The sequence below is a fragment of the Alexandromys fortis genome, unplaced genomic scaffold, assembly GCF_014885135.2.
Source record: "Alexandromys fortis isolate MF-2015 unplaced genomic scaffold, M_Fortis_MF-2015_v1.1 scaffold_43, whole genome shotgun sequence".
NCBI lineage: Eukaryota > Metazoa > Chordata > Mammalia > Rodentia > Cricetidae > Alexandromys > Alexandromys fortis.
Genome location: NW_026067928.1, coordinates 6,491,787 through 6,507,985, shown reverse-complemented (window position 1 = coordinate 6,507,985; position 16,199 = coordinate 6,491,787). Strand labels below are relative to the sequence as shown.

The following is a 16,199-nucleotide window of genomic DNA, read 5'->3' as shown; positions in this document are numbered from 1 at the left end:
GGGAGGGAGAAGTTAGAGAGAGGACCAGGCAAGATGAAATGCATTTGTAATTCCAGGGACAAGGAAGCATAGACAGGTGGATCCCTGGAGATGACTATCCAGCCAGCCTCACTCCTTGCCGAGTTCTGATACCAAACATTGTTCTCTGCTCTCCACATGTGCTCATACAGATATGCATGGGGAGAGAGAGGCTGGAGAGAGGAGAAGGATATAGATGATATAGATATAGATGTAGATGTAGATGTAGATGTAGATGTAGATGTAGATGTAGATGTAGATATAGATATAGATATAGATATAGATATAGTAGATATATAGATTGAGAGAGCTTTCACACACTTCATCACCACCTCTACCACCACCATCACAGAAACATAGGAGTGGGAAAACATATAAATTAAAAGCACAGAAGCCAGCAAGGTGTTTCAGTGTATAAAGGTGCTTGTCACCAGTCCTGACAACCTGAATGTGATCCCAGCGTCCCACACACTAGATCCCAAAGTCACGGGAGTGACTCTGATTGTCAACTCTTTCCTGTACTCCTATTCCCTTGGCCCACTGCATCCTCTCTTTATAACAATGAATATAAAATGTTCCTCAAGCTTTGTGAACTTCTCTAGTGAGTTATAATTGACAGTGGTTTGGGGTCGTCACTACTGTTATCCGGGAGGCCCCCTATGAGAAGGCAATGCCTGTGGAGCTGTAAAGCTCTTGGAATTAACTCCAGAGTCAGCTTCAGGGCACAGCATCTGCCTTGTTGCACATAGCAACCACTTACAGAGTGAAAGCCTGTGGACTGTGATTGGTTAGCATGTTACCTCAGGCTGGACAGTGAGAGCTCACACCAGCAGGAAGAAGCACATTGAGGGAGACCCAATGTATGCAGACCTGTCTTCAGGTCAGTCACCAGCGGTCCGGGCTACTTCAGAATTCAGTGTTCTGACTTCTGGGGCATGGTGTGACATGTGTCTTATTTAGAAGCACAGTGTGCCAGGTAGGCTGGTTGCCAGGTCATACCTGATTTTCTCCTACATTTGGGAAAGGAGGAACCTCTCTGACTTGTAGCTATGTTAGAAGTAAATGGTAGATTTAAGCTCTCCAAACTAGTGTGGATCCATTAAAAGTGAAGACGGCTTTAAAGGCCAACAAACTTTTGCTGAAATGCACTGATAAGTATATTTTTACACACAATTTAAGGGTGGAAATTGCAAGTGAAAGGGGGAAGCTATCTTAGAACAGAATTATAATCCAGTTGAGTGTGATGCACTAAAGTCTGTAATACAGCTATTTGTATGCCTGAGGCAGGAGGATCCCAAGTTCAAGGTCAGTCTTGGCTCCACAAACTTACAGACTAAGAAATAAGTTGTACTTTCAGAGAAAATATTAGAATACTCAAATCATTTTTTTCTAGAGTAAATCTACCAATGTGGGTCTAACAGTAATGATTACCATAATGTTTTGGAGGACTAGAATGTCTTCCATATTAACTTCCAGGGTTTGATGCTGTAATGCATTTCATGGTAAATGGGCTCAAAATGATTCTAATTTTAACTAATTCAATAGTGAGACTACAGGGTACAAAAAGCAACCCATGAAAGAAGAAATCTACAAAAATGCAAGGTAGAGTTGAACTTTTCTTTGCAAATATATGACAATAAGAATCTCATCTAGACAAACGAAAACCACGAGCTCAGTAGGAGTCAGCAGTGTGTCACTATAAATCCTGAAGTTACTAAAATACTGCAGCTTCCAAATAAAAGGACGGCACGAAAGGCTTAATCTGTCGCTCTCTCCCATTCTAGTGAGGTCATTTTTAGGCTGTTAGAATTATTTTAAAACTCCATATATAGCAAAAGAGATGTTAACCTGTTGAGTGCCAATCATCTTTACTGGTGGAAACTGGACTGTGTCATGGTATTGGTCATGATCAGAGGCCCACAACTCTCTTCATCTTTAAATCTGACAAAAACTGGAGGTATCGGGTCAAAATCATCAATAACCCTTCCTTTAACGCTGGGAAATCGGTTTCAAATGCTCTGGGGATAATGTGACCACAGTGTCTGTCTTTAAGGATGGTGTCCAGCTAGACAGCCACTGGTGAGTCATAGAAGAGGTAAGTGGCACTGTCTTAGAGGGATCTCTGGCTCCCAGAACCTGTGTCTCTATTTGATTTCAGTAGTGAAAGATGCCACACATTTGTGGCGTTATGAATGAGAATGCTCTCTATAGACTAATCTGTTTGGATGCTTGGTGCCCAGATGGTGGATGGATTGTTTAGGAATGATTGCAGAAGTGTGGCCTTGGAGTAAGTGTGTCACTCAGGGGTATGCTTTGAGGTTTCAAAAGCCTAAGCCAGCATCAGCCCCTCTCCCTTTCCTTGCCCCAAGCCCCCCCCCCCCCCCCTCTCTCTCTCTCTCTCTCTCTCTCTCTCTTTCTCTCTCTCATTTTCTCTCTTCCTCTCCCTCTCCCTTTCTCTCTCTCTCCTTACAGGGCCCTGTCTACCCATCTGCTGCTGTGTTGTCCACCATGATATTCACAAGCTGGCCCTCTGAAACAGTCAGCAAGCCTCCGATTAAATGCTCTATTTTATGTGTTGCCTTAGTCATGGTTCCTCACAGCAGTAGAACTAGAACAAAAGCCTTGGTTTGAGCAGTGGAATGTGGTCAATGTGAGTGACAGCTGGCTGTAAATGAAAGAAAGGCGATAACTCTTCATATCTTTTTTCTTTCTCAGTCATTGGCCAGTGGGAAGTTGTTAAGTCAATGTTGATCATAAGGCATTAGAGCAGGACAGAGTCACAACATGCTCTGGACAGTTTTGTGTACAAAATCAACTTGGTTTTGCTGTGAGAAAAACCTCCCTGTTTGAAGTACTGCATGTAGGTGTTCTTTGTGATAGACACTTAGTCATGCCATAATAGATAAAGGTTCATATTTATATAAAAACAGATGCTAGAAGCCAGGGGCTTTCAAAAAATCATAAAAGAGAGTGTTGCCTAACTGGTCATATGGTAGAGAAGAAGGAAATGAAAATTAAAGGCTAGAAGTCTAATACACCAGGAAATCAACATTTGAAGACAAGTTTTATTTTTCCCTCTTGGAATGTGATAAATTGCATGTTACAGCAGCTGGAAGCATCTCACAATACCATAAAATCGAAAACTACTCAAGCACATGGGGGTGCACACAGACAACAATGTACACAGAGTTCATGGTGTAAGGAGAAAATGAAGTACTGCAGGCTGTCTTCTGATCTCCCAAAGTGCACCATGGCATGTGTGTGTGCACACACATGCACACAATGCATACACACACACTCCTACACACAAATGAAATGTAATAAAAATAAAATAAAATGTAATAAAAATTTAAAATTAAAGATGAAGTATGGAGAGAGAGAGAGAGAGAGAGAGAGAGAGAGAGAGAGAGAGAGAGAAACTTGACAAGAAGAAAGAACTGACACTACCTTATCCAGATAATTCAGGTTCCTCTCAATATGATATCCTCAGAATGGGACTATGTAGTCTTCCTTTTCAGTACCCACAACCTCATGAAAAAAGCATCAGGGGAAAAAAATCTTTGTGTAGCAAGGTCATCAAAGCCAGCAAAGCTGAAGGAACCTTCACAAGCAAGAGAAACCAAAGGATGAGCGGTGCAGTCAACAGTTGGGATGCTACGGCAGAGAGAAGACAGGAGGAAATCCAAAGATACGTACATGAGTTCACCATAGGATCACTAGCTATAGCAAGTGCATCACGCTGATGTGCTGGTAACAGCGTACACACGTCAGCGCACCTCTCAAATGTGGCGGCAGCTCACTGCTGTCTGAGTTGCACACTTAGGGTTCCTCTTGGGGGTGGCGGCAGCTCACTGCTGTCTGAGTCGCATACTTCAGCATTCCTCTTAGGGGTGGCGGCAGTTCATTGCTATTTGAGCGGCTCCACTCTAAGGAACAAATGCCACCAAGCACCTTTCATATGACTTTTATGTATTTTCTTTTGTGAAATGTCCAGCAGACCTTTTGTCTCTTTTTAATGAAGATTTTATTTTAATTTTTGTTGTTGTATTTTGAGAATTACTTGGACATATTGGGGACACGTTCCTTAACAGACAAGTGTTTTGAAAATATTTTCTCACTGCCTGTGGTTTATCTTTTCATTCTCTTATCAGCTTTTTTTTTATGCAGCAGGGTTTTTTTAATTTGTTCCAGTTTATTAATTTTTGTTCTGTAAATAATTACTCCTAGTGTTCTAGCTAAAATTTCATCAAGCTTAAGAGTATTTGGGTTTTCTCTTATAAATTTTATAGTTTTCAATTTTCACATCTAGGTCTACGAGTCATTCTCTGAATCTTTGTAAAATGTGTGAACACATATGTCAAAACAAAATTACCACACATTTAGGGATCTTTATTGACATTATTTGTGACTGAGGGCACTGCCAATACCATATCCTATCAAACAGGGCCCCAAAGACCCTGACACTAGAGATTTTTCCATTTCTCTTGGGAAAAAAGGCAAAATTAACAAACTGATTGTCGAGAGAGGTATATCAAGTTCTGAATGTTTCTTCTTAGCAGATATGATTTCATATTGCAACAAGGGAAAAGAACATGTGTCGTTGATAAAATTCCAGCAGGATGTCTCTCCTTGGTAAGAAAGAATGGTGCTTTTCTGTTTAGCATTTTCACTTGGGAGAACACAAGAGATGAGACATCCCCTGCCTCAAAGGAGGTGAGAGATCCTACACCACATCATTCTTTGTTTCCAGTCCAGGTGGGACCCAGGTCACTTGCCAGTCACCTGACAGCCCATCACACTTGCTTGTGGGCTCCTCTATCTAGTGAGAAACCTAATCCTGGGGCTCAGGACTAATTGTTCTTAGCAGAGAACAGAAAGGCAGCCTGGGTCCTGTCTGAATATCATTTATATGGGGACTAAAGGAAGCTTCAGAATCTTTTGAACTACCTGTCTCTTTGCATTTAAATTTCTGTCTCATTATGTTGAAAAGAAGTGAAGTTAGACTAACCTAGAATGTGATCTGATTATTGCCAAGTCCAAGACAGCTCCTCACCCTAGCTCTTTCCCACGCAGGTTCCTGCCTGTAATCTAGGTTTTATTTGAAATAACTCCTCATCCCTTGCCATATTATGTCCCAAACTGTACCATTCACACAGTCAGCATGCTTCATTTCCTGCATTTATTACTGTGCCCCCCCTCTCATTCTATCCCTTCAAACTGCTCCTTCACATCCCTTCCCCCTGTAGTTCCCTTCAAAGCTTCAATATGTATGTAACAAAATGGATCATAAGTGAGCAGTAGAAACTGACTTGTAATCTCTGCAATGTTTGAGCTCATGGTACATTAAAGAGCCAATATTCTAAAGTCGCACGTCACACAGGAAGGCATCAAGACAGAGAGAAAGTAGCCTATCCGATTTAAGAAGGATGTTTGTGGATTCCTCTGGGGACACTGCTGACTACTATGAAATAGGTAGAACTCTACAAATCAATTTATTTACATTATACCCAGATCATTCCACTGGCAACTGACAAGTCACTCTCAGTATTATTAGCTTGTCATGATGTAGATAAATCGCTTGTTTTGAAGAGCTCTGAATCCAGCTGAACAGGACATTGTTCTAAACCTTTCCATCTTAGCAAGCAAAATCAGCAAGTCACCAGCAGTGGGATCTGGACCATCTTGTCCCTCAGAATCAGTTAGCTGAGCCACTGCAGTCAAATTATGCAGGATATGTTTGTTCTTGATTCAATTCATCCTTTTGGCCTTCCTTTAGAAGTGCATGCTCCTTTAATAAATTCTCTTTCTGAAATAATGGTATTCCTTTTATTTTGCTTCTATATATTGTTGTAGGTTTGAGGAGAGGACTTTGTCAGTTTGAGGTGTTTGGTGATGGAATGAATGGGTGATGGTAGTGTTTGCTATGCAGGAATGAGGCTACAAGTCTGATGCCCAGCACTTCATATAAAATCTAGGCGTGGTGGCTTATGCCTGCAATATCAGTGCTGGGGAAGCAGAGATGGGAACGTCTGAGGGTGGTTGGGTAGCTAAGAAGAATCAGTGAGCTTCAGGTCCAATGAGACATCATGACTCAAAAAAGTGGAAGGAAGTCACTGGAGCCGCACATCCAAAGTCAACCACCTCTGACCTACACACATATGCACACACAGATGTAGGTGCACACACATCACACATGCACACACAAAGGAAGCTGTCTTGACAGAACTATTACTTCTCTTATGGAGACTTTTTATGCATTTATATCAGAATTCAGGACCTGGTATTGGTGATTTGGTAATCTTGTCTAGGGATAACATACCAATCGTATTATGAATAATGGATGACAAAAAAGGAATCTTCCAAATTGTCTAAAGGATCTGTCATTTCAATAGTGAGACAATCCTCAGACATAATGGAGCAGTCTTAAGGAATCCGAAACCTTTGTCTCTCTGATATGTGTATATTCTGTTTTTCCAACAGCCTTTGGCTTGGTCTAGTACATTATTGTATAAGAAAGTATCCATAAACCTGCTATAGAAAAGTGAGAAATGTGTTCTCTCAGATTTTTATGTTTGTAAATGATATTCGGATGATTTTTAATTACTACAGAGACATTGAGATGTTAATGTACTTTACAAAACAGACGGGGGCAATTTAATCCTTGCTTTCTGCAGTCAATTTCAACTCTAAGAAAATTATTTCTTTTGATCCACTCTGATAGCATGTAATAAAGGAACAATAAAACATATGGCTCAATTACCACTGCTTCTCATCAAGCATGAATTAATGAATATCAAATTATTATTAATTGTTTTTTCTGGCTCCCTCCCCATAGGACAATTATACATGGCTGATTTTGATAAGCACTTTGCATTTAACACTTTGTGGACCAGTGTCTAAGAGGAACAGATGCATAAAATTATTACACAGGAGAATAATTATTTGAATTTAACACTGTTTGCACATCATGCAGTCATCTTTTAACTACCCTAGCTTGTTTTCTCACAATTGCTTACCAATGCCTTAGAATTCTAGGTCCCAGCACAGCCCAGTCACTCTTTCTTCAAGAAACAGTTGTTATGTGCCTATAAATTACGTACTATGCTTAATTTTTCTAGGTTAGCAATAACAATAATTTCCTGTATGATCATTGAATTTCCGACTCTAAAACAAAAGAATTCTTTCAAAATAAAAGCTATATTTTAAGTAGTTAAAAATGTTAACCCTCATAGTATGAAATATAACTTGTGATCAGTATAACTGAAAAAAATCAGTGTTAATGAATGATATCCAAACATTAGGGAAAATCATTTTATTGTCATGAGCCTTCTGTAAACATAAACTGTAACATGAACACATATAACATGTTTGCAATCAATATCTATTATTTCTCAGATTTTGAAATGCATGCAAAGAAAGTTTAACAAATTACACATCATATGGTTTTACCTATCACCCATAAAACTATTAATTTCAGTTTTAAGAATAGTTTATAAAAAGATAAGCCTGTGATAGACTGAAGGATGACACTAGGTGAAACTATTTGTATATCTCAACTGTTTACAAATATGCCAATATGTTTCTAAGCATAAAATCCCATTTTTTATAATCAGATAACCAGAAAGGCAAAAAGGGACTTTAGAAATTACTTTGTCTAGTGTCTGTGGCGTCATAGAGAACATCACAGAAGTCTGGGAACTTTGACTTTCAAAAGTTCAAACAACTTGTTACACTGCTCTTCTTGAAAAATTTTGTAAGAAAATTTCTACGTGCATTTTTGTTTGTAGAAAAAGGAAGAAGTATATCTTGCTTCTATCAGCCTATTTGTCAGGGTATCTATAGCGCTAATAAAACTATTAGGGAAGATAGGTGAGAAGATGGAAGACTTGGTTATTGAAAATCATAATGAGCAGCTAAACATGGAGCAGGGCTGGCCTGTGCAGGGTTGACAATGCTCACTGCCATTGACTTTGGTAGCAAGAACTATGTGAGTATTTATCACTAGATCTTACCAAATACCACATGGCTCTTTTCATGTGTGTGATCTTATTCAAAGTAATTAGATTACTTGTGAAATAACAAAATTGTTAATACAAGAGATAATCTTCAATGTAAATCTTTTCTATATTATATATTCTTAAAATGTAGCTTTAAATTCTTCACTGAAGGCTTGCTTTTCAGCTTCATTTCCACTTATCAGTGTTACTGAATCCACTTGGCTGAAAATTCAAAAACAAAATTAGATACATAAATCAATACAAAAATAAAACCACTATTAAAACTTGAAAAAAAAAGTCATTCTCTTAGGGGATCGCACTGGATCAAGCGTTCTATCGCTCCTTCTAGTCCTGAGCTCTTCGCTCTGGGTTTGGTCAAACACGAAGTGCTACACACTGGGTGTGTAGATTTAAGAAACAAGGGAGAGCCAGAGCTATGGGTACGATTTCTCTTAAAGAAAACATTGGTATGAGGTGTACATAGGCAGAGAGGAAGACATGCTAACTTCTGAGTCCTTGCTCACCAAACCGCCCACATCATGTCAGGGACTCTCAAGAGACTAAAAAGCTTTGGAGTTGCCCCCTGCACACCAAGGATTAGCACAGAATATTGGACTGATTAGGACTGCAGAATTAGAAAGGAAAGTGAGTCTGAGAAACAGAAAGTAGAAGGCAGAGTACAAATATAACCAGGCTTATTCCTTTCATTGGTTCTGAAGCCTGATTGGATGGGAGCTCTGGATATTGTTCCAGGTGTTGCCACTCAGTAGCTCATTAAGCTCACGCATTCATCATTAACTTCTGTGCTTTTGATCCCATCGAGGAATCCCAAGGAGTCTCATCCACTATAGTGAAGTTGGCAGGAGCAAGGGCCCTTTAAACATTGTGACTAAGAACACTATGGGCCTTCTCCTCAATAGCATTTTGTTTTTTTTTTTTTTCTTGTTCTACTTACTATTGAATCTAAAAATAAATTGAATGTACTTTCTTGTAACAATCAATTAAATCCTATAGGATATTATTTTTTTCAGACATATTCTGCATGTGTTTTAGATCAGCCCTTAAATTTCTCATGCTTAGTTAAAAATGCATGCCCATAACATCTTGCTTTCTCCTTATTGATGCTAATTAAAAGTCCAAATTATAGTAACATTTGGTCCTGAATTGTCAAAAAACCACAAAGCTTTACATGTTATATTTAACATAAGATTATATAAAATTAACTATTTCAGGCAAAAGTCACATTAAAGGGCATTGGTTGTAATTATCTTTAAATGTACTTCCAAGTACGAGCACAAATGGGCATCCACAGAAATGACTCAACTTCAACAGTCATTTAGGCAGCAAAAATCATTTCTGCTTCACAACCTGGAAAATTTCCTAAAATAAATGGCCTCCTTGTTTACACTGTATCCCGACCAATATCAAAAAAATTAGTATCAGTATTGACTGATTTATGTCATTAAACCAAATGCTGTCATGGTTTAACTAATCTGCCACTTACTTTTTCAATAGCTATATTTAGTAAAATATTGAAATTTGCTGGAATATTTCCTATTCATCAATATGAAATAGTTGCCCACATTAGTTAGGAATGATTGCTGTTAGCAGAGTAGACACTTACCCATCACTTTAGAATAGCAGGGCTCACAATGTATAGTCTGCCTGTAAATCCAGATACTGTCACCAGCTTGCAGATTTTCCAAAGGCCGTTTGCATATTTCACACTAAAGAAAACAATATATCAGGGTTATATTGTAGACAAAGAATGTATCCTCAAGGAAGCAGGGATAGAAAAACCCTTCAGTTCTTCTGAGACCACCCTCCTGAGAAGGGGGTCACAGACAGCCCCGAAGAGAGGCCACAGGGAAATTCAGTGTGTTTTCCAATCACCACATGCCAAACTTCTCAGATAGCATCCTTCCACATGCAGGTACAGTTCAGGGAATCTTTACCTCTGAGCTTTTCTGCACAGCTCGCCGAGGAGCAGACAGAATTTTTCACAAATTAGCTATGACAAGGACAGGGTAACCATCAATGTCTCAAACAAAAAGGCAGAGGTGTGTTTATCATTTCCTTCCACTAGGGAGAGCTGTATGATTCGGGCACAATGTGCTGGACCAAACAAATTGCAGATCACCCAGGGATGGGGTGGGGTGTTATGGGAAGGGTTGGACTCTATTCTTTTTCAGACCCGTCTGCTGCTGATTGGCCAACTTCCAAATGTGAGTTGCTGGTTGGCTTTCAAGATGAATTCACCAGAGCAAATTGCCTTTGATCGGTTTATTAAACATTTAAACTAGTTTAAGTGGTTTTCTGTTACCATGGCTGTAGAACAATTTGTCTTTTTCTATGAGCATGAGGAACATTTTTGTTCTCTCGTAGTCTCTAATGCTTAAAATGAAAATGAATCACTTAAATTATAATAAATGAAATTTATTCCTATTTAAATAACCAGGAAATTTTCCTATTTAAAAGATTTTGTGCATACTGATTTTAAATTTTTAAGGTATATGCTTTTATTTAAGGGAATGTATCTTGAAACTAGAAAACCTTCATGTTATAATCAAATATTAGTTTTCATTTTCAGATTATATTTTATAATGCTACATTAGGCTGTGATTTAGTTTTTTAATATTTATTTATTGGATGCAGGAGAGGTTAGAGGTTAGAGGACAGCTTGTGGGAAATATTTTTTTTCTTTACAGAATGTGGGTTCTAAGAATCAAACTGAGGTCATCATATTGGCTGCAGTGTAGTCTACATGCTAAGCTCTCTTGGCAGCTTTTTATTCAAATAATGCATCATGTTTCTGATGGTTAGGTAATTGGTGGACAAACAATCAATGCGCAAAGGGGTACCTCTCTTTGGCTAAAGAAAATACTTTTCATTAACAGATGGGTCATCACAGGTCCATCACTAGATGGGTCATCACAGGCCCATCACTAGAAAGGACCCAGACAAGCGATTTTTCAATTTGGATTTATATTAGACAAACCTAAGAAGCTTTTAAGACTACCAGTATCCAACAATAATCTCTGAAATCTTAAATTTTAAGTCTGGGTATTTTAAGAAATTTTTCCCTTCTTCAATCCCTATGACTATAACACTCAACTGGCATTGAGAACCTAAGCCTACTCAATGGTCTACTTCACAGGTAAGGAAACCAAAGCTGTTGTCATTTACGTGATTGCCCAAAGTCCCATGGACACCGTACTGAAGGGCAGAGGCAGACTGAGGTCTTCAGAGACCCAGGGCAGTGCCCATGCAAATACACCGAGAGATATGTGACCGGCACAACACCACTGTTGGAGGGGAGAACAACGAGCTGATTTAAGCCAAACTTGGATGCATTTGCTATTGAATGTTTCTGTTCCTTGTTAAGCCTCAATTAACCATGGTCTCAACAGCAAACTCAGCTTAAAGCATTGTAAGGCCTGAGGCCTGAGCTCCTGACTAGAGAGCTGCTAGGCTTATTCTCAATGATCTCTTCTCCATGGCTGGTTTTGTTATATATCTACTGCAACACGTTGTGTATTAAAATGTTACAGAAACATTTTAATGCACAAGTATTCGTCTTTACTAGAGACTTAAGTTTCCTGGCTAAGGGATGTGAAAGGAATGAATTCTAAGCCTAAAGCCAAGGCAGTAATTATAGACCTTTGAGGGTGAAGCTGTAGAACATGAAGAAAGACTTAAGTAGCATACTATTAATGTGGATTGGACGGCGTTTAAAGCTTTAACTTCATTCTAAGCATCTCAATAAATAAATGTATTTTCTCGTCATTGTGCAACCTCACGCTCAGTAGCAGGAAGAAAGTACGCGGTTACCTTAAAGCAGGTGGAATGGCAGCAGATCTGCAACTCATCTAAAATCATTTTGGTTTCTACCCCCAAGGGCTTGCGGCAGTAAGTGCACATATCTCTTTCAATGACAGACCTGTAGTGACAGAAGAATTAAAAACCATTCAAAATTGCCCTCGTGTAGGGACAGGCGTATTTCCCGTGAAATCACGTGGGAGCATGTAGATCCTGGTGGAGCTTGAGGAATCACACTGACATCCAAAAGCATGCTGTTTACTTATGCTCGTGATAGGATTAATTCTGTAACGATGTCAAGGAAGCAGCACAAGGGAAAAGTCTCGGGTTATTAATTTACTAGCAATCAAGAGTATGTCTGGGCAGGATAGGATGCTCGGTTTCCCGGTTGAGCTGGAACCAAAGCAGTCTTTGAAGCTAGAAGAACAGTTTAACTAATTTACATACAGTACTTTATACACTGCATAGGGAAATTTTGCAGATTAATGTAAGATTTTAATTCTGAAAGCATTCAATCGGCCCAAATAGAAACCTGTTGAGGAATGTGTTTATGAACTCACAAATGATGACTCTATAGAGTCAGAGTCATCCTAACAGTGCTCTTGGTACCACGGCGAGAAGTAGGATGCTGGGATATGGATGATGACAGAATTAATGTGTTCTCTAAAGGAAGGTAGGTATGACCCTGCCACCAATTATATGAGAGAAAAGTGGTTCTTCTTACTTATTTTAGAAACTTAACATTCCACAACAAATGAACTATAGATATGATCAACTCAGTAACAAACCTTAAATCATGCCAGAACCTTACTACTTTTCCTTTTGGAACTTTTCCTTTGGGAAGGTCTTAAAATTGTCTTAAACCCCTTCCGGTAGTCTTTACAGCTTGAGGCATTATTAGCAAGTAGGTCCAAAGCTTCAAGAGTACCACACATGACGAGATAATGAAATAAAAATAGCCAATACTTGCATATTGCCCACATAAAGTAATTTTGTCATGATCTGCATCCCTGTATCCTAACTCTTACTATGCCACCAAGAGACCTATTCTGATGACTCTGACTATACATGGATGAAATCCATGTACGCACAATACTCATATAGCGTATGATTATTATATAATATGTATAGTATATGGTGTATTATATACTCTATATTTGTGTCCAGTGCATCTTCCCGTGAGCTTTACTTGGCAAACTCAGTTCATTCTGAGAAGAGTCAGGATTGTTATCATCTGTGACACTCTAAAGAAAATAAAGCAGAGACACAGAATGGCAAGGGAATGGTGGCTCTCGTGCAGCCAGTGAGGAGATCTGGACGGAAGTACCACGACCCAGAGAGCTCTTAGCCTGCCTGTGAGACCTTCTAACTTCCCAAGTTGAAGTGATGCCATGCCCAGGTGCCCAAGAGAGCGAGCATGGAAAAGGGGGATTGAGGGGAAGAGAAAGTGAGAGGAAACGCATGAAAAGTAAATAAATCTTGTCTGGTGTTATATGTCCAGTCGTTCTAATTGCATCATCCTAATAACTAGATACATATAGAGAGATACACAAAGATTTACATGTATGTAAAGTATATAATGATTCATATATATGTGCAAATTATGTAGAGGTTTATTTATAAATATTTGCAACTTTTAATTTATTCTGCAATTACTTGCATACACATGCCTGGCAAGTATTTCCCCATGAACTGTTTTTATGTTCACACATATATGTATATAACAAAGCTTCCTATTCAAGACTACAAGCACATCAGAAGGAGAAAATTGTGCCTCCACATTATCATCTCCTTCTGCCAGCACTGATAAAGATCCAGAAATACAAAGAAAGAAGAAATCGCCTCTTCAGATGAGATGCGCTTTGCACTGGGGAGGCCGTGGACGTGGAATGTCATCAGAGCATAGACTGCTCTGTTTATTTCCCATAGTAAGTGGAATGTCAGTTCATCTTTTCAAGAATCACCTACTGTGTGATTCCCACTTGTCTCCAATCAAAACCATCTCCAGAAGAACAGACAGAGAGAATGTATATGCACATGAAAGTGTGCATATGTTTGTATGCATGCATGTTTGAAATGGGAACATAAGCATACTTACCTATCTGAAGTTGAATAAACAGTTTGTATATATTTTCCTGAGATATTTTCCTGATATCCATCTTTTGGTGATCTACTAAATATGAACATATAGGGACATGTGAGAATCAGGACATTTTCCCCAACGTTGTCCCCACATAGGTAAGAAAACATGTATCCCTTCACACATTAGTATTACTATTATTGTTATATTTGTAATATTGTGAACCAGATGATGTCCTTCCAATTTCATTTTTTAATTTGTAGAAGTAATGATGCAAAAGCCCCAGCAAGTCAACACATCACCAAACGAAGAAACTAACAAATGAAACAAACAAACAAACAAACAAAAAAAAAACAAAACCAGAACAGGCCAAGGCAGTCTAAATCTAAGTATAAGCAATAAAGACATCATCAGTTTTCATAGAACATATACTCGTATCTCATTTATTTATTAAAATAAAGCTCTCTAGCCTAGAGGCACAGTTTTGTAATCCCATCTGCTGTGGAAGATGAGGAAGAAAGACCACAAGTTCAAGACCTGGCTAGACTATGGAGTGTATAAAAACGTCAGCCTAGGCAAACTAGCAAGATCCTGTCTCAAAACAAATTAAATAAAAGCTGCAGAGACAGTTTAGGGGTTAAAAAAATTTTTTATGTGTAAAGCCCTAAATTCAATTCTCAGCATTGTGGAAATTAACCAATTAAGTAATTTATGTAAGTAAAATAGTATAAATAAATTAAAATACCAACACACACACACATGCACGCACACACACAGCCCCTTTGCCAAGGCTATGGTGTTTGTAAATAACAAATAGTAACTCAGTCTTGAACCTAACTCTAGAGACGTCACAATATACCGTGCCATCCGGAAGCAGACTTTAAGAATGCTGGAGGTATTTGTGGGGCATCACGGTCATGTTAGGGTAACAAACAAACAGGAGCAAATCCATCCTTTTAGATTATTTTACCCTACACGTTCCTGGTCTCACACGACACAATATTATCTTTTATAGTTCTCAAATCTGCATTTGCATCAAAAGCATGTTGAATTTGTTAAAACACAGATAGCTGGGACCCCAATGGCAGAGTTTCTGATTCTTCAGGGCTGAGATGGGGCCAAGTAATTTTCGTTTGCTTGCAACAAGTCTGAAGTGATACTGTTGAATCCAGCCCAGAAACCACATTTGAGAATTGCTGTCTGTACACACACAGAGATATTCCAGTAACATATGCACAGCAGTTTACAAGAGCAAACCATAGCCAACAGGGCTAAATTATTCAAATATGTTTAGTTTAGTTTCTGTACTTGTATAAATCAATTCAATATTTTCAATCATCTATTCAATAAGTAAAAAAAATCTAGGAAATAGTATGTAGTAGACTATTCCTAATTCTAGAGATTTACTCTTCCTTAAAAATAGATACCACAGTTGTTGGCCTTAGTTTCAGTGAGACACTTCTTTAGAAATCAAAATGTATTGATGTGCTACCCCTAGGGTTACCAATGTGTGGAAACAGTGCCACGTAAGTATAGAATAAATGTCTATTCCTTTTACCCTACTTGCCAATATTTTGTGTCTTGTCTTTACTATATATCATACTCATGCTATTATCTATCTATCTATCTCTCTATCTATCTCTCTATCTATCTATCTATCTATCTATCTATGATCTATCTATCTATCATCTATCTATCTATCTATCTATCTATCTCTCTATCTATCTATCTATGATCTATCTATCTATGATCTATCTATCTATCTATCTATCATCTATCTATCTATGATCTATCTATCTATCATCTATCTATCTATCTATCTATCTATGCTTATTTCTTCCAGGTTCTACCTATTAACTTTAATTTTTTCCTTACATTTTTATCATTTAATTTAATTAAAAGTTAGCAGGAATTACTGTCATGAAGTCACAATAGAGCAAGATTTGAATTCAGAATTTAATTACTTTGGAAACTGTATGTGTAAGTTACACATGGGTTTGTGTTGACCCTGGGAGTTCCCCCCCACACGGAGATTCCCCGGAACTCTTGTCTTGGGCTTTTTTGAAGTAAGTTTACACATATCACATGTGTCTCCATTTGTGCGCTTTGCCATTATATTAACCTATAATTAGGCCAAATCTCATTTTTTAATACTCCTTGAAAATTAAAGGCGTTGTGAATCCATGACCTCCATTGACACCTTTTGTCAACATCCATCATTCCAAGCAGACTGTTTTATAGGACATGGATTCCTGCAATTTTGTCCATGATAAATTGACCTAAAG

At 38.4% G+C, this 16,199-nt stretch overlaps 1 protein-coding gene across 5 annotated transcripts in view; it reads right to left on the bottom strand.

The window, feature by feature from the left end:
* Positions 1–7,306: 7,306 nt before the first annotated feature.
* Scel (sciellin) overlaps positions 7,307–16,199 on the bottom strand; it is a 92,529-nt gene continuing 83,636 nt past the window's right edge. For 4 of the 5 annotated variants that reach the window (XM_050144694.1, XM_050144695.1, XM_050144692.1 and 1 more), the window contains 4 exons: positions 13,933–14,007; positions 11,847–11,955; positions 9,640–9,742; positions 7,307–8,237 (listed from right to left, as the gene is read on the bottom strand). In XM_050144694.1, the coding sequence (XP_050000651.1) occupies positions 8,221–8,237; positions 9,640–9,742; positions 11,847–11,955; positions 13,933–14,007 (304 nt within the window). In that variant the 3' untranslated portion in view covers positions 7,307–8,220. The remainder of the gene's footprint in view (positions 8,238–9,639; positions 9,743–11,846; positions 11,956–13,932; positions 14,008–16,199) is intronic. The other variant, XM_050144696.1, reaches the window with a different exon arrangement.